Here is a 24,051-nt window from a genome sequence, read left to right as displayed (position 1 = left end):
GGAGTTGTTGTTTTTTTGTTGTTGTTTTTTTAGCAACAAAATTTAATTTTACTCATTTTTTTCTTAATGTATCTTTCTAACAAACTAATATACCCAACAAAAACGTGATTGTAGAAAATGTTAATTAAAACAAAAATAAATAAGACAGAAATCAGATTCATACTTAAAAATAATCATAACAACATAAGTTTTGCGTGATAGGCGAAAGTGCTAACCACTACAACTACTGAAAGATTTACACTTATTTTTTTTCTGAATTTGTGCAATGAATAAGCAGTCGAAAAATATCGCTGACAAAAAACCCAAAACATTGGATGCAACAGAAATTGAACCCAGCTCGCGGCAGTGAGAGCGCTGAATCCTAACCACTAGACCACCAGTAATAGAAAAGGCATTAAATTTGATCTCATTCAAACAATAATTTCACTCACATTCCCTGAAACGAAGGTTGGAGAAAGAAGAAAATAGTCGTCCTAAAGGTATATATAAATGCAAAAAGGCATGACGAGGGAAACAACTCTGGTGTATCTGATGATAAATTAGACTTTGAAGGACATTAAATAAATGCATTGTAGAATTTTATGATGGTATTGTGTTAAAGTTTACGTTGTCAATAAACGATTTTAATCATGGCTGCACAAATTCATCCACGTTTATCACTTGCATTGTATAGTTTGAGCTGAGTTTTAATTTTGTGCGCCTTATGGACCAGTGCACCTTATAAAAGAAACGTATTTCACAAAAGACTGTTTTTGAGGGTGCGTCTTAGAAACCAGGGCATGTTGTAGTCCAGAAAATACGGTATGTATGATTCTAATGGTTTTACCTGGGATATCGGGGGTTTGGAACACATTACCATCGGTAAATGATTGCCGCAATACGATACCTATCGCGGGGGTCTACTGTACAATGAAAAAAATCTTAAACTAAAACAAAAAACAACAAAACTGACTATTAAGCACCATTAATAAAATGTGACCAGAATTCTGACAGCAAAGGGTGAGTTTTACATAGAAAAGCCTTGATGGCCTTTCTCCTTGTTACTTACAGTTGAAGTCAGAGCTGATGGAGTTGCCGGCCAGGAGGCTGTTGACCGTAATCTGATAAACGATGTGCAGCAACAGGAAGGTTACACTGGTGAAGCAGATGGACTGCAGCAGACGCCCTGTGTAGCCTGCACGGGAGCACAAAAACCTTCACCATGAAACTTAAACAGTATAGAATAGAGATGGGCAATTTTTTTTTGTGTCAGAGGTTGCATTGGGTTGAAAAAAAAAATGGCATAAGGGCCAGGAAAAAATAAATGATTGACTTATTTGTTTAGTTTTTTCATCTGCTGAATTGAATCATATACCCGTGCAATACATGAGAAAAAATGTTGTGTAGACCTATTCAGTTTTCTCATTTGCAGTTATGAATAAACAAGCGTAATGCCGCCGGGCATTCTACTTAAGCGAGGTTGTTGGGACCGGGGTTTGTTGAAAATGCGCCATGGAGCCACTAAGAAGGGCCAAAGAACAGTATGACCACATGCTCCTCTAGAGCCGTTTGTATACAAATGCAGGTGTTTATCGATTTTGTCTGTATTTATTGGGGAGGCCTTGACACGAAACCTAGCTAAGGACACTTCCAGAGGACTTAAGTACTACAGCCATTTCGGAGCCTATTAGCAACATACGTACACACAAACATGCACGCAAATAGGGAATTGTTTAACCGTCTACATAGATCTAGACAAGATCTAAACTAGATATAAATGCAGACATCTTAGTTTTTACTTTATAGCTGATAAAATGATTCATTTTAGCAGATTGGTTTTGAAACACTCAGAATAAGAGCTAAATAATATATTAGGTCCCCGTTTTTAGGTACTGTACTACGTTTGATAATGCAAAAATATCAATATGCAATAGGGCTGGCTCAGAAGTGTTTTTTTTGTGAGGAAATTTACTAAATAACAAGATAGATAAAATATATACAGTACATGCATGAACAGTCGAGGTCAATAAATGACGCTAAAGGACAAGGGAAGCTTTCTTTACACGGAATGCTAACAATAACAATAGTGGTGAGGCATAGCCTTCAACCAAGTGGCCAAACTGAGTAGCTAGAAAATGAAACGGTGCAGAAAAAAGTACAAGATGACAAGCGCCGGATGGCTTGATCACAGTACTCAGCTATGGAAGGCAAGAGACATAAAACAATAGAGCAAGTTTTATTTACACGGAGCAGCTAACAAAAAGAACAGTGGCTTAGCCTGCAGAAAAGTGGCTAACATGAGTGGCTGGAAAGGAAACTGAAGAAAAAAGGTTGAAGATGACAGGCGCTAGGTGCCTGAATTACAGGACTCTGCTGTGAAAGGCAAGTGACACTGAATAACAAAGCAAGCTTTATTTACTCTCATATTTGAACAATAACGGCGAGCTATAGCATGCAGCCAAGTGGCTAACATGAGTGGCTATAGAAGGAAGCATAGGGAGAGAAAAAAGATGTCTGAATCACAGCACTCAGCTGTGGAAGGAGAGTGACACTGAAAGACCAAGGATGAGCAGCTAAAATAACAATAAGGACAATAGCCTGCAGCCAGGTGGCTAACATGAAAGAGGGGAACATCTGGGGAAAAAAAAGTAAAGATGCCTTAATCAGTGGACTTGGTAAACCTAACATGCAGGGCTCAGCTGTGAAAGTTACGTGCCTGTCAAGTTTTAAAAGCACCTACAGGCCAAGCTACCTTTACAAAACGGTCATTCGGGAGAACTAAGGTGGTGGCAAAACATGTCAGCCTTTTCAAGTATTGTGATCCACTGAAATTTCCAAACTTACGAGTTTTTAAAAAAAAAAAAACGTTTTTTACGTAGAACTGGTGTTTTTCCATATTATTTGGTTCAGTAGTATTTTATTCAAATACAGTATTTTTACACCACTAGAAGTTGTTATATAACAAATACTGGCACTTTTAAATAAAAAAAAGCATATATTTTCATGAGGTGGTAGTTAATGCGCCCCTTCTGGTGGAAATACGTAATTTGTGGTGGTTAGTGGTCACATTTAATGTTCTGCCCTCAAATACCAGAAAGCTGCCACAGCTGCTGTGCACATGTAAGCACTTTTATAGGGCAGTAACACCCCGACAGGTATTTGTAGAAATGGTTGCTACGAGACTGCACGCAGAAGCCCAACTCCTTTGATGAAGATCACGGGACTCGTTTAAGGTGCGAGCAGGTTCGATCGCTATTAACCCAGAGCTGTATGGAAAAGCATCACCATAGGATCTTCCTGCACAGCTTTGCGTCGATTAGCGCTCCCACCGTCTCCGCCCGACAGGGAGCAACCGGGGCGTTTTACGGTTCCCTGACTTAGGTAAAGCGCTACTAGCGGCTGTAGTTAATCAAATCCGCTTGATAACTTTGAGTAATATGTGCTAATTTGCTATGCAAGTCCCCCTAGCGACACCAAAGTCTAGAAAAGAATGCTTGGAAAATGGATTGTATCAGTAAGGAGGGGTGGGAATCTCTCGGTACCTTTTGATTAGGTTAAGATTGAGGGGCTAAAATAATCAAATATTTATGGAAACATTTTTTCAATATTTTCCCCCTCAATAGAGGTGGGATGTGTATTTTGAGGAGTCCTTAAAAAGTTTAAAATTAGATATTGTGTCTATTAGGTCTGTGTTAACAATGCCAAACTGAGTTCAAAGATATTTTATATTTTTTATCGTATCAGCTTTTATCATTGTCGTTCCGGGTATGGAGCACATTAGGCTGGAGGAAAGTTGTTTTTTTTATTCTAGGATGAAAATGGTGAAAGTAAGAAAAGGACCCTTTTGAACACGGCCCAAATGGCAACTTAAACCCCCAAAAAGATGAAAAAAAGAAACATTTATTGAAGCGCATCTAAGAGTCCCGTACTTGCACGAGCAAAGCAAGCAGCTTGACTGAGGCTGCAATGATGATTTCAGCCAAAAGATGGCATCAGCAAGTAGAATATTTTGAAGTAACAACCCCACCTAGAGATTGCTCGAGACCGCTCATTGCTTGTGACAGCTCACCGCCTGCATCAGCTTGTTCTATTTTGTGCATGCAAACTACAACAGGCAAACATTAAAAAAAAAATCAGCTGTAAAGTTTTTTGTGTGTACCTTCGTTTAAAATTACAGGAAATTTTATTTTATGTGTACAGTAGGTGCTTATGTATCATCAACAGTCCCTCAATCTCATATCTGTCAACCTCAGCCAATTGCTTCCCGCATTGATGGTTGCAATTCCCCTAACTAACCGATAATTAACATTACAAACACAATGCGGAACCTATTTACTGACAGCAAGACAGACTATGCAGAATATTGCTACAATATTAGCAATCAATGATGACATTGTCTTCTGCCATTATCTGAGATTATCCAGATTAGATGAGACTGGTCTTTAAAGAAAAAAAAATCCCATATGAAAATTGTTAGACGGCGTACATCATTTGAAATAATCAAAAACCTATAAAACACGTCCTAATTGACAGGTATGCTGTCTCCTTTGCGAACACGGGGTGGCATTGGCTCAGGAGGTAAAGTGCTTGTCATGGGATCAAGAGGTCGTCGGTTTGATTCCCGGCATTAGGCTATAATTTTATTACTGTATTTTTTGGTTTAGTAACTATTTGAATGCATTTTGAGTGATGAGTACAATAGCTTTTAGGGTTCATGGGATGCTTTTGGGAGGACGGGAACTGACCATTTGGTTTTTAGTTTTTTCATATCGGGAAAATGTGGTCATTACACGGAGTACGAGTACGATTTTGGAATGAATTCAGATCGTATGAAGAGGTAACACTGCAATATGAGTCTAAACCTATTAGATCAGAAGCCTATAGTTTCTAGTTTAGTAATTAATTAAATAGCAATTTTCTATCATACACTTAACTGAAATAGAATTAGATCGAATTAAGAAAATAAAAAGTGCAAAAATCAATTAACACTTTCCTTCAAGGAGAAGTAACGGGCAGTAAACAAAATGCAAAGCGATTTATGCTGTATAATGCAGACAACCTTTTCGCGGGCCTTAACCGAAATCGGCAGATTTCGTACGCGCCTTCGGATAAAGCATTTATAGAACTTTATGTGGGTGTACTTGCACGCGATTATTATTAAATTTCACAAGTAAAACTTGCTTTGAGGGCTAAATTTCCTCATGTTACCAAAACCAATTTTTGAAACAGAATTCTCTAGATTTTCACGGTTAAGTTGTTCCATAACCACCCGTATTAAATTACTTTCCACTGAGTAGGAACATTTTTATAGGAATATTATTTATATTATATTGTAACACAATAATTTATTAGTCAATGCTTCAGGCAAGCAACGTGGGAGCACAACTTGTCAACACACATGATGCAGTAATGGAGCCCTTTTCAATTACTGTACTTTGTTGATTTTGATTTGGGACATGAATTTAATTAACTTTTATCTAATGTCTCAAGGTATATGCAAAAATTAAGATGATTGCGCAGTGATCTCGCTCGTGCCTCACCCGCACTGGCATTGTTCCCAAACTGTATGTACATGGGGTTATTAATTGGTCACTGGTGATAAGTTTATTCTGTGTTTATATTTGGACACCTGCAAAGAGGATTAAGACTTAGGATTCCAGTTAGTTATTTTGACTATTATACCTCACTGTTGTTTGTTGTTCTGGCTATTATGGACTGTTTACGTTATTGTCAATCGTGTATCTGTTCTTTGATAACCACACCCTTTAGGATAGTTTTGATTTTGTAACCTTGGAGATTTAGTAAAAAGAAAGGGTTTAGGGAGGGCTTTTAGAACTGATGCGAATTGGTTATCCACGGTTCGGGTACTTTCCTGTTCTCATTACGAATTCAAAATCCTTTAATGTTTTTTCTCGTTATTTTGAGCTTTGAACTATAACCTTAACAATTAGTCGCTCCAATCAGCACCCAGGAAAGAGTAAGTCGTTCGTATATTGTTTTTTGCGAAAAGGTGTTTGTAAAGTGACGCTGTAATTCTGTAATGTACCTATTGATAGAAAGAAATATCCGGATGCACCAAGGAGATGAAAATTGAACCATGAAAATGTGAAGGGAATCTGTGAAAATCTCTCTTTAACTATTAATTAACACATAAGAGGTCCACTTTGTGTGGTTTGACTTCCTGCTTGTTATTTCAGCTGGAGATGCCTCGGACACGTCCCAGAGATGTCTTAATATTGAGAGCTGTGGGTGTTCTGGTCTGTGTTAAGAGGTTCTATGCCCGGCAACCATTATACAAACCGCACCGGACGTTTTACATTAACCTGACTCAAACGATAGAGTTAATCAAAATAACCACATCGATCATTCATCTTCAAAACAGTCCTCTCGACTAGAGCTGCATACAATTTCATTTTTTTTTCCCAAAACTAAGTCATTCATGCATGAATTTTTTTTGTATAAAATAGTCCTTTCTCCCCTCAGGCAAATTGTATTGAACCAGGGTTGATATCGGATCGTGTTTGCACAATACTAACTTTCCACAAGTGAAATATGTGCCTAATCCATCACATGTGGAAAGGCCTGGCTTTTAAAGGAAGAGAAAACAATGTTAAAGTTCTGATAGGGTCAAATTGAGTCAAAAAATTTGCATAACCCAGGGGTGAGCAAACTACGGCCAGGGAGGCACATACAGCCTGTCTGGCTTTTTAAACTGGCCCACTGAACAAAAAGGTGAGAAGAAATACAAATTCATCTAAACTGTTTTTGTGCCATTCTTGTCCACAGTGTCACTTTTTGGGCTACCTGTTACATAAAAACATATTTTGTAAAACATTGTGGACATTTGAATAATGTGAATGTCATGTTTAAAAAAATTTTTAATTGCAATTTTTTTTCGTGATTTTGCATGTTATATTTATGCTTTAATTTTGTTTCTCAAATGTCATGCAAAAAACAAACAGGCATTTTAAGGTTTTTTGATAAATATGATGAACTTTAGGCTTAAAAAAGGGGCTTAGTGTACTACTTGGTTTTAATTCTTAGTGTTTCAAAATCAATGTGATGAAATGGTTTATTGAAAAACAAATCTAAAATCAAAAATAACATGTACAAATAAATATCTCCCTGTAAATCCATCCATCCATCCATTATCTCCCACTTATCCAGGGTTGGGCCACGGGGGCAGCAGCCTTAACAGGGAAGCCCATACGTCCTTATCCCCAGCCACTTCCTCCAGCTCATCCGACGGGATCCCGAGGCGTTCCCAGGCCAGCCTAGAGACAGTCTGTCCAGTGTGTCCTGGGTCGCCCCCAGGGCCTCCTGCCGGTGGGACATGCCCGGAACCATCCTTTTCAGATGCCTGAGCCACCTCAACTGGCTCCTTTCAATGCAGAGGAGCAGTGGCTCTACAGAGTGCCTCCCGGATTACTGAGCTTCTCAACTTATCTCTAAGGGAGAGCCCAGCCCCCCTGCGGAGGAAACTCATTTCAGCAACTTGTATCCGGGATCGAGTTCTTTCGGTTATAACCCACAGTTCATGACCATAAGTGAGGGTAGGAACGTAGATCGACCGGTAGATCAACAGCTTTGTCTTTCGGCTCAACTCCCTTTTCACCACGACAGACCGGTACAGCGTCCGCATGACGGCAGATGCTGCACCGACCTGTCTGTTGATCTATCGTTCCATACTACGCTCACTCGTGAACAAGACCCCAAGATACTTGAACTCCACTTGGGGCAAGATCTCAACCCCAACCTGGAGGGAGCATGCCACCTTTCTCCGGCTGAGTACTATGGTCTCAGACTTAGAGGTGCTGATACTCATCCCGGCCGCTATAAACTTAGCTGCGAATCGCTCCAGTGAGAGCTGAACATCACAGGCTGAGAAAGCTTACATCACCATATATGCAAGAAACAGTGATGCAAATGCTGAGGCCCCCAAACTGGACTACTTCCCCACCAAGGCAGCGCCTAGAAATTCTGTCCATAAAAGTTATGAACAGAATCGCTGATAAAGGGCAGCCCTGGCAGGGTCTAACTCTCACTGGAAACTAACCCGACTTACTTCCTTCTCCAAGTCCACAAAACACATAGGCAAACTCCTTGTAAATTAATACCTAAATACATTATAAAATATATTTTCCTGATGCCTTACTGAGATATTGGATTGAGACTGTGTATTGACAGATATAAAAATGTAATCAGTTTTGCTCTGGTAAATTCTGTAACGCCTGCATTTATTAATATAAAAAGGAAAATTATTATTTAATATTTGTATCTAAATTATGAATAAATTATGAATAAATTAGTAAAAAATAGGAATTTAAGTATTAAATATATTTTAAATAAATATGTATATTGTAATAATAATTTAGACAATTTAAATAACGTATGAATGATTGTCTTAAATACTTAAATATCTCATTATTTCTTCAGGCATGTAGTAACAAACAAACTTTATAAATCAACCCAAAATAACAACAACAGATGACAGATCGATGCGAAAGCTTTCAGTACAAAAGACTCTTCCACCTAAATAAATTTGGACACTTCTTTTTTTCAATCATTGCTTTCATTTTAGAAGCTGAGAGTAACTTTTTGGATAGTGATTAGTGTAAATGGGTACCAGTTGATATGTATTTCTAATATAACAAATTATTTTATTTCTATGTCGTTAATATGTTATTATGTTATCAACGGGTTGTTATTATTAGAAGTGTTAAAACAGGCTCAGTCAACCACTAAAACATCATGCAAGATAGAAATCTAATTCCCTTTAAAATAACAATGACCTGTCACTGCAGATAAATTTTTAGGCCCAATCTGTGGGCTACTAATATGTTCTTAGAGGGCTACCTGGTTCTGGGGGAATCACGTTGGTGACCCCTGTTTTAGAGGAATACTCCTGGCTATAGGTACTAATGGCGGGCTGATAATTGGTACCGATATTTGGGAATTTGACCAAATCGAAATCAGCATATTATGAAGCTGATTCAGCAGACATTAAGCACAACACTGAGCAACAGCCGAGCAGAGCCTTTTTTTCCCTCTCCTGGCTTCTGTCTCTGACCCAACCCACAACGGGGGGCAGAGCCTCTGAAGCAGGAAGTGCCCACTCTGCACTGTCCGCAGTAACAGATTGGAGTGAAAGTTAGGGCTGTTGAAAATATTTTTCACAATAGCAAATTTTTTTTAAGTGTTGAGTTAATGTCATCAATGTGCAGACACACGGCAGAAGCCTACACCGGAGTTGTGCCTAAATCAGACTCCCCTTCACTTGAAGGCAAACTCGGATTTTTCTATCCTTCTCAGCGCCGCGCTTCCGATAGAATGAGTGTCGCAATCATTGTCTGAAAAATCTGTTTAACAAGAAATATTGGTTGAATAAAAACGAAAAAGCGATCGTTGTCCTTATAACGACTTTAATAAGACATTCAGGCAAACGTCACTGACACTAAAAGTGTTGTCAAAAAAATGTGTTTAATTGTTTAAATTATTCTATATATTAAACATTTCCAATATGAAAATGATATATAATATGCACAAGAGTCTGCCCTTTGTTTAGTGTTAAACATGTCACTATTTTTTTTTCTTTTTACTTTATTTTATTTACCTATTTTTAGATTTTTTTTCTCTGCATTTTTGCAGCACCTTCTCTTCCCCTTGAAAATTGTTAACTTTGTTTCATGATGAAACAGCAAAACACAAAAAAGTTGAACCTTTTATGCCAATTTTGTTAGTAATTATGCAATGTCCAAAAAAAAGGATTACAAAAATGTAAGAAAACGATTTTATAAAACCAGTCTTGGTGCCCTCTGCCAGACAAAATTGGTACTACAACTCTCAGCGTCACAACAGAGTTGTGTGCACTCCTATTTGCATTGATTTAACGTACTTGGTGGCTCATAAATGATTTGATACAACGAATAGATGATCCAATTAGTTGCCAATCCTCTTTATAATTAATATTCATCAATTTTATTGATTTGTTGTTGCAGCCTGTCCCTTTGAGTTAATATTTTCGATTGTGACCAGTATCCTAAGTTTCTAGAGTCTAATTTACCTTGCATGGTGATGCAGGTGGGCTCAGGGAAGAGAGGAATAAGCAGGAGGTAGATGAGGTAGACGAAGGACAGGACGTTGTACCTGAAGAGACAAGCTGGCGACACAAAGTAGGACAGAGCATGAGTACCATTAGCCAAAAGTTGAGTAATAATCGTTTGGAGAAAAAAAATGAACACATTAGAAAGCGCATTAGTCAGTCAGTAAAGTCATTTCCTGTTTTGAGAGTTAAGGATGCATCCTAACAAATGACACATGTGTACTTTGGAGCAACATGTTTGAGCACTAAGTGCAAACTTGCAGGCCAAGTGCAGAAAGGATGTATTGATTGATGACCTGGCTTCAGTCATTAACTGTTTGATAAAGCCCTAGGCCGGATTCGGATGGAGCTAATTTTTCTACGTTCGAAGTAGAGATGGAGCGATAACTGCGATATTGCCATACCTTAGTGACAACGACCGCAGCGCTGTCGTCATTTTACGATATTAAAGGTAATGCTTTAGTTAAAAAGGCTAGTTTGTATTATGTTAAGGGAATTCTAGCACCCTCTTGTGGCTATTTTATTAGTACTGTGTAATTTCATAGTAGAACCCCGCGTTACTGTGCTTCTACCTTACAATGTTTTCACGTTAAGATGTGAAAAAAGATTATTTAGGGCCACTCATTACAGCATTTTCCCCACTATACAACATCAACAAATTATTTTGCATGGCCAAAAACTTAAGTCTTTAAGATGTGTGTCTGCTATTGGTGGTCATTATACAAGGTGCCCTTCGGGCTATTGGTTTATGTGACGGCATCATGAACAAATAGGTACGCTATTGGCTAAAATCCTTCCCAAAATGCCTTGCTATTTCTTTATTCAGTTCAGAATCTTGTGTGCTTTTTAAAGACATTTTGAGTGCAATACATGTAGATCAAAGTGGCACCGCCAGAGAGCGGCTGCCTTTTCCAGCAGCTGCCCTGTCATCTCTCACTTTTTGTGATTTATTGTTTTATTGTTTGCTCTTATCTTCGGTGTTTTTCTTCCCGTTTAACAACTACACTTTGGATGACTTTGTATCCTATGGACATGGGTTTTAGCGCAAAAAAATGCGTTTATTCGAGGAGTCAACTTCCTGCCCTGAAGAATTCTCGTGCCGGCGTGATGAGGGGGCCTATGGTGGAAGAAGAGCCGGAGCTAGCTAAGCGGCTAGCGGCGTTATAAGTCTTCGGTACCATCCGTAATCATGGTAAATGTGAACTCACTACCAAATAAGACCAACGAGTGCTGGTGGAAAACATCGAAGCGCACAGGGAGCGCAGTTGCTGTGTTTTGCGGAAACGTGGCTCACGTTTAGCACCCCGGACGCTAAGGTGTAGCCACCCGGAGCTACCCGGAGCTATTCCGGCTTCAGCGCCGCTATACAGAGACATGAAAGCCTACGGGAATCGGAGAGGAGACGGACTCGCTAACACGAGGTGGTGTATCCCTGGACACAAAGAAAAAGATTTCCATCTGCCCAAGGGATGTCGAACTTTTGGACTGGCATGTGACGTCATCCACTCCGCTACAAGCACTCCTAGGGCATCATGTTAATCTGTTAATAAACAACAGGGTAGACTGCTGGAAGTGTGAATTTCCCTACGGGGATGAATAAAGTATCTATTTATCTATCTATGTACACTATAAAAACTGTTGAGTTGAAAAATAACCCAAGTTTGTGTAAAAAAAAATGACCAAACCAAAACTTGGGTTTATTTGATCCAACATCTTGTGTTGCTTTGCAGACACGGCCCCAATGAATTAAGATTTCATGTATTTGTAAAAGAGTCCATTTAAAACTACACAGTATTGAAATTTTGCTTAAAACAACTTAAACAATATAGTCATTTTTTTGTAAAAAGATTTCAGAACATGGGTCGAATTGACCCAAGTATTGTATTGGTCCCGTTTATGACCCAAGTGTCTTTAATTAGTGTACTGCATTTTTTGCACTGAATTTATTAGTTATGGGTTCCAAGACTTGCAGTGATGGTAAAGGGAGAAGAAAAATCACGATAATTAAGAACTACAAAAAAGGCACACTTCGTGACAATCCTTGCTATTGGAAGTTTTAAAAACAGAGTCATTTTTAATCCAGCATCTCCTCCCCCTCTGCATTCACCCGCTCCACCACTGTACCAGCTCAAGTCACGTCACAACAAAATAAAATAAAATTCTTCCTTTAAATCAGGGGTCTCAAACTCAATTTCCTTGGAGGCCTTGGATCTAGGTGAGGTTGGGCAGCACCAGGGTTTCGACAGAAAAAACCCTGATCAAATAAACCACTTTTCTAAAATATCCTTAAGCCTGATAACAGGGGTTTCAAAATCAAGAAGAGTGGGAAAATTGAGGCCCCAGGGATGATAGTTTAAGGCCCCCACGTAAATAAGAAAGTTTAATGTTGGTGAATGCAGCCCACACGAATTAATAATTTATTACTGATTGACTTTATTTTTAGACTAATTCTTAATGTTGTTGGTTTATTTAAACATTTTTTTATGGAGAAACTAAAATGTAAAGAAATCAATATGAGATTTTTTTATCCTAATGCAAAACCCGATTTGGCCCAACCTCTCCTAAACTCTCACCTCGGCAGGCCCCAAGTAGATTTAGATTGAGTTTGAGTCCCTTTCCCTACAGCATTGTTCCAATTTTTTATACTACTTTCATATCCATCTTGATAACTTTTTGGGAGATCCTTACAAAGATTTTTATAGGTTATAAATCTTTGCTCTACAAATCACCAAGCATGTCGTTGCTAGCTCCCAAAAAATCCCTAAACTGCTCAGAAATGCTGCTTTTATTCATCTTTGTGCACTCAGAGGTCCTATTCACCGTTTGCTTTGGCTCCCTTGCCTGTTTCGAGTTAGTGCTCTCACACTCAAAGCTTAAATCTAATTATTAAGAATATAGAGTACGTCAGCCTGCAGCTAACAGTAACTCCCAAAAAAAAGTTATCGGTTTGAAGAATGTATCTGCAGACGCTTGACCACATGCTTCCCGTCTGCTTTTGGTGACTCACCGCCCGAGGATCCATAAAAAATAATAATAAGAGCCTTTGTTTTTACATATCATATGAATGAAAAAAGAAAGTTGAATCGGGCTTTTGTCTGGTCCCAGGCTTTTGAACAGACGCAAATACAGCGGCAAGACCACAAAAGAGGCGAGAGTTTGGGGCCCAGAAATGTAAACGGATGTTAAGGAGGCGCAGCGCGGCACCGCGGGCGATAAGTGAGGAATTCTAAACTGACTAAAGACCTTTTTATTTTCTTAAGAGAGCCGTATCAAGTCACTCTTGCAGAGTTCAACCTCAAATTTGTCTGTGATGGACTTCAACAACACACAAAAGGTCAAGTCAGCATTATTTTTATCGAATAGTTTAGTTCAGATGTTATTTGTGGGGCTTGACAATTTACGTTTGAAAAAAAGAACCACGCATAAGTCAAAGGGACACTGCATAACATTTGACCACCAGATGTCGCTGTATTGTATTGTGTAATCGAAAACTAGTGCAACAAAGCACAAGGAGAAATACAAACTACGGAGACTCAAACTGACCAAACCACACGATTTTTTCTCATTTTGCCAAGCCTTTCACAAGGTTTTTTTTTCATTTTGGGTAGACGTAGCACCAAGATGGCGGACAACTATGTCAGCTACCTCTAGGTGAGTCTCAGGTTATGTGAAATAAATACAAATTTCTTGATCTACGAGTCTTTTCTTTTTTTTCAGAAGTCTTGGAAAAATTGCACGGTTCTAATAGTTCATGTATTTTTCCTTATTATTCAAATCATCATTATTTTAATGACTATTTTTTTTTTTAAAAAACAACACACAATGTCCTTTAAAGCGTGATTTTAATTGAAAAAGGTTAACAGTTCAGATGAGGGCATCTTTTAAAGTGACAGTGTGAAATAATTTACCACCAGTAGTCACTGTAGCTTATAATGGAGTTGAAGAATCTGAATTCGAAGAAGATAGACTACCAAAGCCCGAAAGAAGCCTAATTTCACATTTTCTTGCGTAAGTAAGGACGAATTTTAGCCAGGGAACAGGACATTAAAGCGATCACCACAGAAAAATGAGCGAGCAGAATGCAATCGGAGCAGCTGAAAAGAGCAAATAGCGGGAGGAGGTCAGACCTGGGGTAAGTGGCTAACTTAAGCGGCTAGCTGAAAAAAGCTACTAATAAGGCCAGTAAAAAAAAATTGCCATTTCAAGAAGACTTCACAACATTTTTCTTTGAATTTAGAAGGTTACACTACATTAGTGCAGCACAGCGGTGCAGTGGTTAGCGCATGTGCGGCACAGTTCTGAGGTCGTGTGATCAAAACCCTGTGTGGAGTTTGGCATGTTATCCCCGTGCTTGCGTGGGTTTCCTCCGGGCATTCCGGTTTCCTCCCACATTCCAAAAACATGCATGTCAGGTTAATTGGCCGGTCCATATTGTCCCAAGGTATGACTGAGCGAGTGAGTTGTCTGTCCCTGTGTGCCCTGCGATTGGCTGGCAACCAGTTTAGGGTGTCCCCTGCCCACTGCCCGAAGATAATTGGGATGGGCTCCAACACCCCCGCAACCCTACTGAGGATAAGTGATCCAGATAATGGATGGATGGACACTACATTAGTGTCAAGAGTGGACCCAATCATTATTTTCTCCAAAAAATAGGTTGATTTATAAAAAAAATTAATCTCCCTAAAATATAGTACGTCTGTTTAAAATAACAACAGAGATAGTGTCAATTTGGGTTGAACTTGAACATATTGGTGCGTTTATTTAAAAATACGTGTTGAAAAAAGCAGCTAGCCGTTGTTGGCAAAGCTGGTGTAAGTGGCTAACTTTAGCAGCTAGCAGGAGAAGATCCTAATGAGGCCAGTAAGCGATTGCAAGTACAGAGCACAACTTCATTTCAAGCAGACCTTTGGTACTGCTTAGTGGCTCCCAGGCGCTTTTTCAAACATGTTTGATGGTGCAAAATGAAATGGTTTCTGTAGGACACAAATATTCTTAAAGTCCTTCAATAAATATAGATTAATATACACAGTACATATATGCAGTACGTGTTGCCTTTTTATATAATGCTTATATAAAGCTTTAAGCTTTTTTTGGTCCAATATGGCTATTTCAACATTTTGGGCTAACAACCTCTGGGCTAGTGGGAGAAGCTACTTAAAATGCCAGTAAAATATTGCAAGAGAAAATCAGAATTTGTCAAGCGTCAGGACAATGAATCGTGGAGTTTATAAAGGGAGGCTAGTGACACTGAAAAACGTAGTAAGTGCAGGTAAAAATAACAACCGGGGCTAGCAAAGTGGCTAACACAAGTCCCTGGGGAAGGAAACAGTGGTAAAAACTGAAATAAGCCTGAATCAAAGAACTTTTCAACCGTTACATCCAGGGCTCACCTGCTGAAGTTAAGTGGCCATTGAGTGCTTAAAGCACCACTAGGCCCAGTTACCTAGTCAAAATGGTCATTCAGGCTTCCGTAGAGGTAAGATGGCCTCTAAACCTTTCAGCTTCGTCCAAGGACATCTCAATGTATGTGGTCACAACCAGAACAGACAGTAGACCCAAACACGTAACGTTTCACACCAAGCCTTATTGAGGAAGCGGGGAAGGCAGGCGCAGGGAAACAAATGCCAGCAATCCGGTGCTTGCTGGGCAGGAGAAGCAGGAAGCTCTCGAGATCGGAGAGTGGTCGGAGGACAGAAACGAGTCAAGCAGCCGGGACGAGAGATCGGAGCGTGGTCGGAGGACGGAAACAAGTCGGCAGCCAGAAGGGGAGATGGGAGCGTGGTCAGAGGACAGAAACAAGTCGAGCAGCCTGGACGGGAGATCGGAGCGTGGTCGGAGGACGGAAACAAGTCGAGCAGCCGGGACGGGAGATCGGAGCGTGGTCGGAGGACGGAAACAAGTCGAGCAGCTGGGACGGGAGATGGGAGCGTGGTTGGAGGACGGAAACAAGTCAGGCAGCCGGGACGGGAGAGTGGTCAGAGGGCGGAAATCAGTCAGGCAGCCGGAATGGGAGATCGGAATGTGGTCAGAGGACGGACACAAGTTGGGCAGCCAGGACAGGAGATCGGAGCATGGTTGGAGGACAAAATCAAGTCATGTAGCCCGAGATGGTCGGGAAGCCAGGGACGGACGAACAGGAAACAGGACAGGATGGGACAAAGGGGAGCCAGAGTCAAAAAGTGCTTGCCTTGCATGTGCGGGCGTTCACTGATGGACTGACCAGAAGTGAATGAGAGTCTTAAGCTTAAATAAGAGGGGAACCAATTAGGAAACAAGCAGCAGCTGGGGCCGAACGAGCGGGCACAGGTGAGGGCAATGGGAAAATCATATCAGTATGTAATATAACAACAAATTTCTGTATCTACGTGTCAACAACATTAGATGGATGTGCTTTGATCATTATTTGACTCAATAATATTTTACTAATATTTCATAAATGAAGTTAGTTTTTTTTTTAAATTATATCATAATGCTATTTTTTTTTTTCAAAACAATACAACACTATACCAATACCAAACAGCCTTTGTTGTTTGGGTGTCGTTGCTGTGTACACAAGGCCAGAGTGGCTGGGAGTTTTCAAAAGAGGTGATGTTAGATGGCTGTCAAAGAGGCTGAAAGGTTGAAAAAATAGCAATGACGTAACGTGAGGATGTGCGCTGCATGGCGACGGACGGGAAGGAAGTGGCAGGTGTTCGAGTCCATGGAACAAAAACATCTGCTAGAGTCTCTCGTCACTCCGAGGGGCCCCTCTTTTATCCCTTGGCTTTAGGAGAAAACAAACTTTACTGTTGTTATTTATTGTTTAATACAAATGTTTAACATTAGATAACTGCATAAGTTTATTTATTAGAGTTTCAATTGGATGTTTTAGCATCCAGACTTAACTGTTTATTGTTTGTCACAGTGAGAAGGGAGTGCGCAGAGCGGTTGATCGAATGTAGCAGTTGAAGTGATCGGCTACCCCTCCTAAAAATTGAGGACTTTGATCCATTTACAAAAACTCAAATAAAAACCTTGAGAAAAATGAAACAAAAAGAAACATAATAATTTTTCTTGTTCTATAACAGGGGTTTTCAAACTTTACACAAGTCTCCTGACGCAAGTGTCCCCACGCCGGTGATATACAGCTTCAAAAGAAAAGTGCACACCAGTGCACACTACCGATGTGCTCACAGACAGTAACCAGACTACAGATGTATAATAACAATTTAAATCACCCAAGTGTTAAATTGTAATCAAAATATTATAGATTTGCCTTTGTGTGCTGTATCATGAGTTATGCAAAAAGGTTCTTCATTTCGTGTCTGAATGAAAAGTGCTCAATTTGGCGTCTAGAGATCTTTATTTTGTTAAACCTTAGGAGGAACACCGGCATCAAGCTCTAGTGAGACGCTTCTATGACGTCACTGGGAATTTAAAATGCACGCAGTAAAGCCCGCTAGCTCTCTTTTCTTGGACTGGAATCCCAGGGTGGCTAGCAAGCCATGCATCTCTCTCTACGTCCCCCTTGCCTGTTTCCAGGACTCAGCCACGACTCGGGCGAGCGAGCCACGCGTTTCTCTATCTCTGTCTTTCTGCCGCAACCAAAACGCGATGAGACTAAAGAAAGAGAGTTTTAGAAGGTTCATTGACGGACTGACAAGGAGAGAATGAGAGCACTGAGTTTAAATAGGAGGGAAGCCCATCAGGCAACGAGCAGCAGCTGGCGCCAAACGGGCGGGCCCAAGTGAGGGCAATGGGCAACCGTGACATCGCTGCCAAATCCCTCCTCTTTTCCACGTTTTAGCATTTGTTAATTAGAAACGCGCAGATTTGTCTTGATGCAATGTTTTCAGTGTTTATTGATTGTTGTGTGTAAATAACGCGTAGTTTTTTTTACTTGATTAATCAATGTATGGATTAGGATAGGTGAGCACTTTTGTAAGCGGACAACTTTAGTGGCTACCAAAAGAAGCTACTCAAAAGGTTAGTACAAGATTAAAGTTGTCAAGCAACAAAACTTTAAATTCCGGACTCCGCTAGGTCAGCTTGACTGACCAGCTGGAGAGTGTAAAAAAAAAAGAAAGTTGAACAATGGACCGAAAATTGCGGTACTACTACTTTGCTTCCTGATTAATCTTTCATCAAGCGAAGGCACTCAGTAAACGTCGAAAACGACCTCATCAATGACATCATCGGCAGTATGAAGCCCCCGTACTGCGCTATACGTTCCACTTCACGTTTCCTCCCGCTTCCTGTCGGCGGCAACGGACAGGAGTGCTCGTTTTGCACTCCCAAAAAACCGTCAATTATTCAAAAGGTACGTTTACGATAAGAGGCAAGTCAATTCTCTCACTGGCAAGCCACATTATTAATTCATGGTGTTAAAACGGCTTTCCACCAATTAATGGAGACCATGCATGACCGCTCAGTGGCTTCTGGAAATAACGATGCGCTGGTGATGTGCTCCTACATTACAGCAAGGACTACGTACTTAATAAATAAATAAATATACAAACAATTGCGGGCGAGGACCACAGTGATTTCCTTGCATATTTGCGGGCTGACCACAAAATCACCAAAAGTAAACATCAATTCATTCAGACCACAGACCACGTGAACAAAACAAAGTCAAACAAATTCACCACTCAAAAACATGCCGCCATGAGTAACTTGACAGATTTATACATTAAAATTGGTAGTACTGCATTTTCACTACTTACTACAATATGGGCTGCCTACACACTTCAATCACTGGATACAGGAAGCAACCCTAGGAAATGGAGGCTTCCTCCATGTGTGGACAAAGATCTGAGCAAATCCAGGCCTGCCAATTAATGATTAATCATTCTGAAATAATTCCTAGAGGCTTGATACTTACTGGTCAGCTGTGCTAAACCCTTTATAATAGTTTTTTAGCAAAAACATTTATGTTATGACAATGAATGAGTTAATATGTGCCTTATAACCCGGTGCGCCTTAAATACTGCAAAATATGGTGGATAAGACTGGAGCTGCAAACAGAACTTGTAAATATGCATTACTACTCAAGGTTTTAAGGTATACCTGCATACTGGAGCAAAAATTGCAATACTAATTGTACAGAATTCTAACCTGGGTCGTGGCGGTGAGGACGCTCACACTTTACAAGTTGTGCCCGAGTAGTAAAAATGAGGAAAGAGATTAGAGCTTAACTCGTGTTCCACCATGTTTTACTCACGGTGCTGGAAACCCTGATTTGCGTCTCCAGCGTGGTGCCCCCATCTGAGGTGCCCGTTTTGATAAAAGCTCACCAGTGCTGGGTCATTGTGCTTTTCTAGTACAATTATGTTTTGGGCGGTTGACCTAATCCATCCTTATTTCCATTAATTAACTGGCTAGTAACCATAGAGTAATAAATTTATAAGATGTTATTTTAAAAATGCATATCAAACTGAGTGCCCTTTGCGCTAATTGGTAACAAAAGGTAGCTATAAGCTTGAAAAAGGTTGAACACCCGTGGGTTTAACAGTTTCTCAAATTCTTCATCTGTGCTTCATTAATGTTGCAGATGACAGAAACAAAGTCTTTCAACAAGATACAGTACAAGTTCTTTAATCACGATATACTTATCAACTATGGCCCGGTGTTGCCAGGCATTCACCTTGGGTTGTTAGGGAGCCAAAAGTGCTTCTTCCCAAAAAAAGAGACGGAATTCCAATTACTAATTGCTCTTTCGAAAAGGACTCAGCGTAGCTAACTGGTGAGCCTAACAACACTCGCATCCCTCGGCTGTAGCAGCTTGCAAGAATACGGCTTCGCACTCAGCCGCCCGGAGCGAATGGCTACGAAAAAAAATATATCTTACCACTAATGAGCACCAATCAACAAACCATGGCCCCAAGTAGAATGCCCGTCACTGCCGAGCCACGGTTCTCAATTTTGTTGGTATTTATTGGGGGGCATTGACACAGAACCTCGCTAAAGACAGTATTACTGTGCAAATGCTCACGAAAATCGATTCAGCCACTTTGGATCCATACCAATACACATATACATGTCATAGGGATTTTAAAAAAGTTTAGATTAGATTAACGGATGCACTATTATATTTTATAAGCTTTGAAGAGGCCACGAATAAATACGGTAGATTGAGCGAGAGAATTGTCTGTCCCTGTGTGCCCTGCGACTGAATGGCAACCAGTTCAGGGTGTCCCCTGCCCACTGCCCGGAGATGGCTGGGATGGGCTCCAGCACCCCATGCGACCCTACTGAGGATAAGCGGTGCAGACAATGGATGGATGGATGGATCTTATTGTAGTCTCAATTTCATGCACCCAATAATCTAGTGCCCCTTATCTTTGAAAATTATATGACAAAAGACTTGTTTTTTTCTTGGTGCACCTTTTAATCCAGTGCACCTTGTATTGTCTATGATATAAATTTGGTCAGGGAGTATTAAACATCCCAGCAACACATCCAGAACTAATGAAGTTAGGTTGAAATTGTGAAGGATTTTACATTTATGCTCACACGATGCAAATGTGACCGCTGAGGTAAATAAACACGCATCCATCCATGTTCAACTTCTCGGAAGGTTCAACATAAGTTGGCAGATTTAAAGCCTGACCTTGTCTGCTTTATTTTTAATAGCCCTAAAAAAAGTAGCAAAGGTCCTTCTTCATAAACAACCTGGAAGGCATCACAACTCCTAAAGTGGCTAAATTAACTCATTATAAATATTATGACTGCGATTGGGTCGAACCAACTTTGATGGACGGAGTCTAAAACCAATTGGATTTTTACAGCTATATTTTTAAAGGTTCACATATGCACTCTGTCATCATATTTTTATTATAGCAATATCATTATCGATTTATTCAAAACTAATCACGATAACATTTCTATCTATACAAGACATTCTTTGTACATTTTATACAGCACTTCCGGTAGTGCTTTGGTGTCTGAAAAGGTGCTAAACAAATACATTTTTATATTATTTGAAGCAAAATTGTAAACCCTGCCACGCATTAAGTACTGTGGCAGTACAATACAGAACTTTTTTTTCCATTCCATTTTTTTGTTTTATAATTTCATATGCTGCCTGGCTGAAAAAGTGAAGCGTGGTGAGTCTCTGTTACCAAAGTATAGAACGAAAGGCATAAAAAGCTTCTCTGATACACATACAAGTTTATTATCTGTTTCTTAACTTTGAATTAGGTTCATCAACAAGGACATATTGTCACGGATCATCAGGCAGTAACGTCATTAGTGGGTCAATTATTTTTAAAAAAGAATAAAGTATATAGATCTATGGAGTCTCAAACCTCAAGACCAAAGATTGTTAGCCTTCAATTAAAAAAACATTTTATATGAAAGTAATGTAAACAAGTGTGTGTATTTGTTTTCACCTTTAACAAATTTCTAATTATAATTTGACCTACATAAACTTATTGAGATCAAAATCCCCCCAGTACACATTACAAAAATTATATTCAAAATAATTAAATAAATGCTTTACAGCATATATTTTAAATAAATTAAAAATTGATCAAATGAAATAAAATATGAAATAAATACATAATGTACATAAGTACATGTTGCATACACATTTAGGGTGGAATGGCAAACCAGTAAAGCAACAAATCCGTTTAAATATGTTTTCGAAATTTTTTGCTCAAGAAGGTGTCATTAGTACACATCAATAAAAATATATTTTAAACAAACAAATGAAATAAAATACTATATTTATTGAAATAGATATATTTTGGGGCCTGGAGATTAATGGGCGCCACCAGGCTGTGCTTGCCCAAGACACACCACAGGAAATGGTGCCCCTACGACAGTACTGGTTAAGGGATCCAACCCAACCAAATATAAATAAATAATATTAAATGAAATACTAAAAGAAAAAATAAATGAGCTAAAGGGAATGTTTTAAGTAATTTTTTCCAACAATTTTTATAAACGTTTTGAAAAAAACAAGGTTGACACGTTGTTGAAAGGCTGCTTTCAATGCAGCTCAGAGACAAACATCCCTTTTTCACTGATAGAAGTGACTTGTTTGGTCATTTTGCTGAAACGAACTTTATGAACACCCAGAAATATGTCTTATTCATGTATTTTTATCCCCTCCATGCAATTATAAACTTAACTGGCGAGATAAACTAGATAAATTGTCTCAAACTAAGCAAGGGTCACTTTTACAAACTGGTATGTAAACGCAACAATAGTACAGTACTGTACAGTAATTTAAATGGCAAAACCAATGAAAATATGTCACTGATGTAAATGAATATCGTATCTCCGTGTTTGGTGGTAAACAAGCAAGTGGGGTAAATTATTTCCCCGAGAGTCACCTTTTCTTAGCAAAATGAATTGAAAACTCACCGGCTGCGAGGCAAGCGGGCAACAACAGCCTGAAGACCAGCCCGCACACCACCTCCGAGGCCATGGCGCCTCAGGGCGGCAACAAACTCTTTCTCCGGTGGTCAATATCTCCCTCTCATTCTATTCTCCCCCAAAAGTTTCTCGAATCCCGGCTGTTACGGGTGTTTGCTCGTCCCCATCACGAGACACCTGAGCGGCGGCTTGTCAAGGCGGCGAGAAGAGTCCGCTCCCAGGCTTCATGGTCACACATCCACACCCGGCAGCTCATCGCCGAAAACGCAACAAAATATTGGTGGGCGTTGGGACCGAGTCATGTTCACCAACCCAGGTGAAGCAACAGGTTGTTGTGTCCAAATATGGTTTATTTGTTGAAGGGCCCAAAGTTTATGAATATATTTTTCTCTTTTTACTTTTCCAGAATTAATGGAGGTCCACCTCTCCTCGCCGTGACGACTGATAAAGATTTTACAATTTTGAGTACGCGCGTGGGGTGTGCTTTGCTTATCGGGAAGGCAATTTGTGACTGACAAGGAAATATACCAATGAAAAGGCTTTCTGAAATTTAAGACTCCGCCTCTTAACGACAATTGGCGGAAGAGGGAAACTAGGGGAAGGGGGTGAGATTAAGAACACTCGTCGTAAAAGTACAGTATAAACAACAACGTCGATTATTGTTTTTTTTATTTTAATTTTTTAACAAAAAAGGTGTTTTCATCCGACTCAATCTAACACACCACAGCCCAAAATATAGAATAGAACAGAAATGTCTTTATTGACATTTATTAAAACAATAAACATTGTTTACAATAAGAATAGACGTGCCACTCCGGGATAAACCAAATATGAATATGTTAAGGATGAAAATAAGATTAAAAAAGACAAGAAAATGAAAATTAGGTAATTTATGAAAATATTTATAAGGTAATACGAATGGCCCAAGTTTTAAGTGCATCAGAAATTGGTAAACGAAAAACAGTGTACTGACATTAGTGGCAACATTGTTAAGAAATCAAATAGAAATATACAATTTTTCTACACAAAACCAACTTAGTTTCTTTTTCTCTCCGTTTTGGGTGTTTAGGGCGGTAAAGTCATGTCAGAGGGTTCTGATTTGCATTGGTATTATAAATTATACTTTGCAAACATTACCTTGGGTCAAAATGTAATTTTGTATGTACTACACTTGTATTTAGCCTGGCTGTATTGAAAATACAGCATTGTATTTGAAGGAAAGTCTTTAAACTGATGACCATACCGTTTTGTGGAACTAAGAGAACAGCGTTATCCAATGGTTGTAAAGGTTACTGCACACGCAGCTGTAAATGTATTTCTACCGGAGACAAAGTAATCTTAACTAAATGTATCATTTTTATTTCAATATAAAGAAGAACAAATAAAATGGATGCAGTAAATATTGTAAAATAGATTAACCAACAAATATACAACGTGTTAAGCAAAACTGTATTTTTATATCGATAAAACTGTATTGCCTTTTAATTAAAAACATGTTTCGTAAGGGAATTAAAATCAAATTGTTCTGAGTATACTTCTCTTTTTAATGTAAAACATGTTATTTTTATATTTATCTATGTTACATGACCTGACTTGACTGTATAAGGCTG

At 39.3% G+C, this 24,051-nt stretch overlaps 1 protein-coding gene across 2 annotated transcripts in view; it reads right to left on the bottom strand.

Annotated features, from left to right (window-relative positions):
* Positions 1-22,852, bottom strand: part of piezo2b (piezo-type mechanosensitive ion channel component 2b) — a 119,261-nt gene extending 96,409 nt beyond the window's left edge. For both annotated transcript variants that reach the window (XM_088346588.1, XM_088346590.1), the window contains exons 1-3: positions 22,430-22,852; positions 10,043-10,138; positions 1,049-1,174 (exon numbers count right to left, since the gene is read on the bottom strand). In XM_088346588.1, coding sequence (XP_088202714.1) covers positions 1,049-1,174; positions 10,043-10,138; positions 22,430-22,493 — 286 coding nt within the window. In that variant the 5' untranslated portion in view covers positions 22,494-22,852. The remainder of the gene's footprint in view (positions 1-1,048; positions 1,175-10,042; positions 10,139-22,429) is intronic.
* Between the last annotated feature and the right edge of the window lie 1,199 nt (positions 22,853-24,051).

Source organism: Urocampus carinirostris, chromosome 1 (assembly GCF_059441175.1).
Source record: "Urocampus carinirostris isolate Australia breed hairy pipefish chromosome 1, RoL_Ucar_1.0, whole genome shotgun sequence".
Taxonomy (NCBI): Eukaryota; Metazoa; Chordata; class Actinopteri; order Syngnathiformes; family Syngnathidae; genus Urocampus; species Urocampus carinirostris.
Note: the sequence above shows the minus strand (reverse complement) of the source record. Positions and strands in the feature narration are given on the sequence as shown.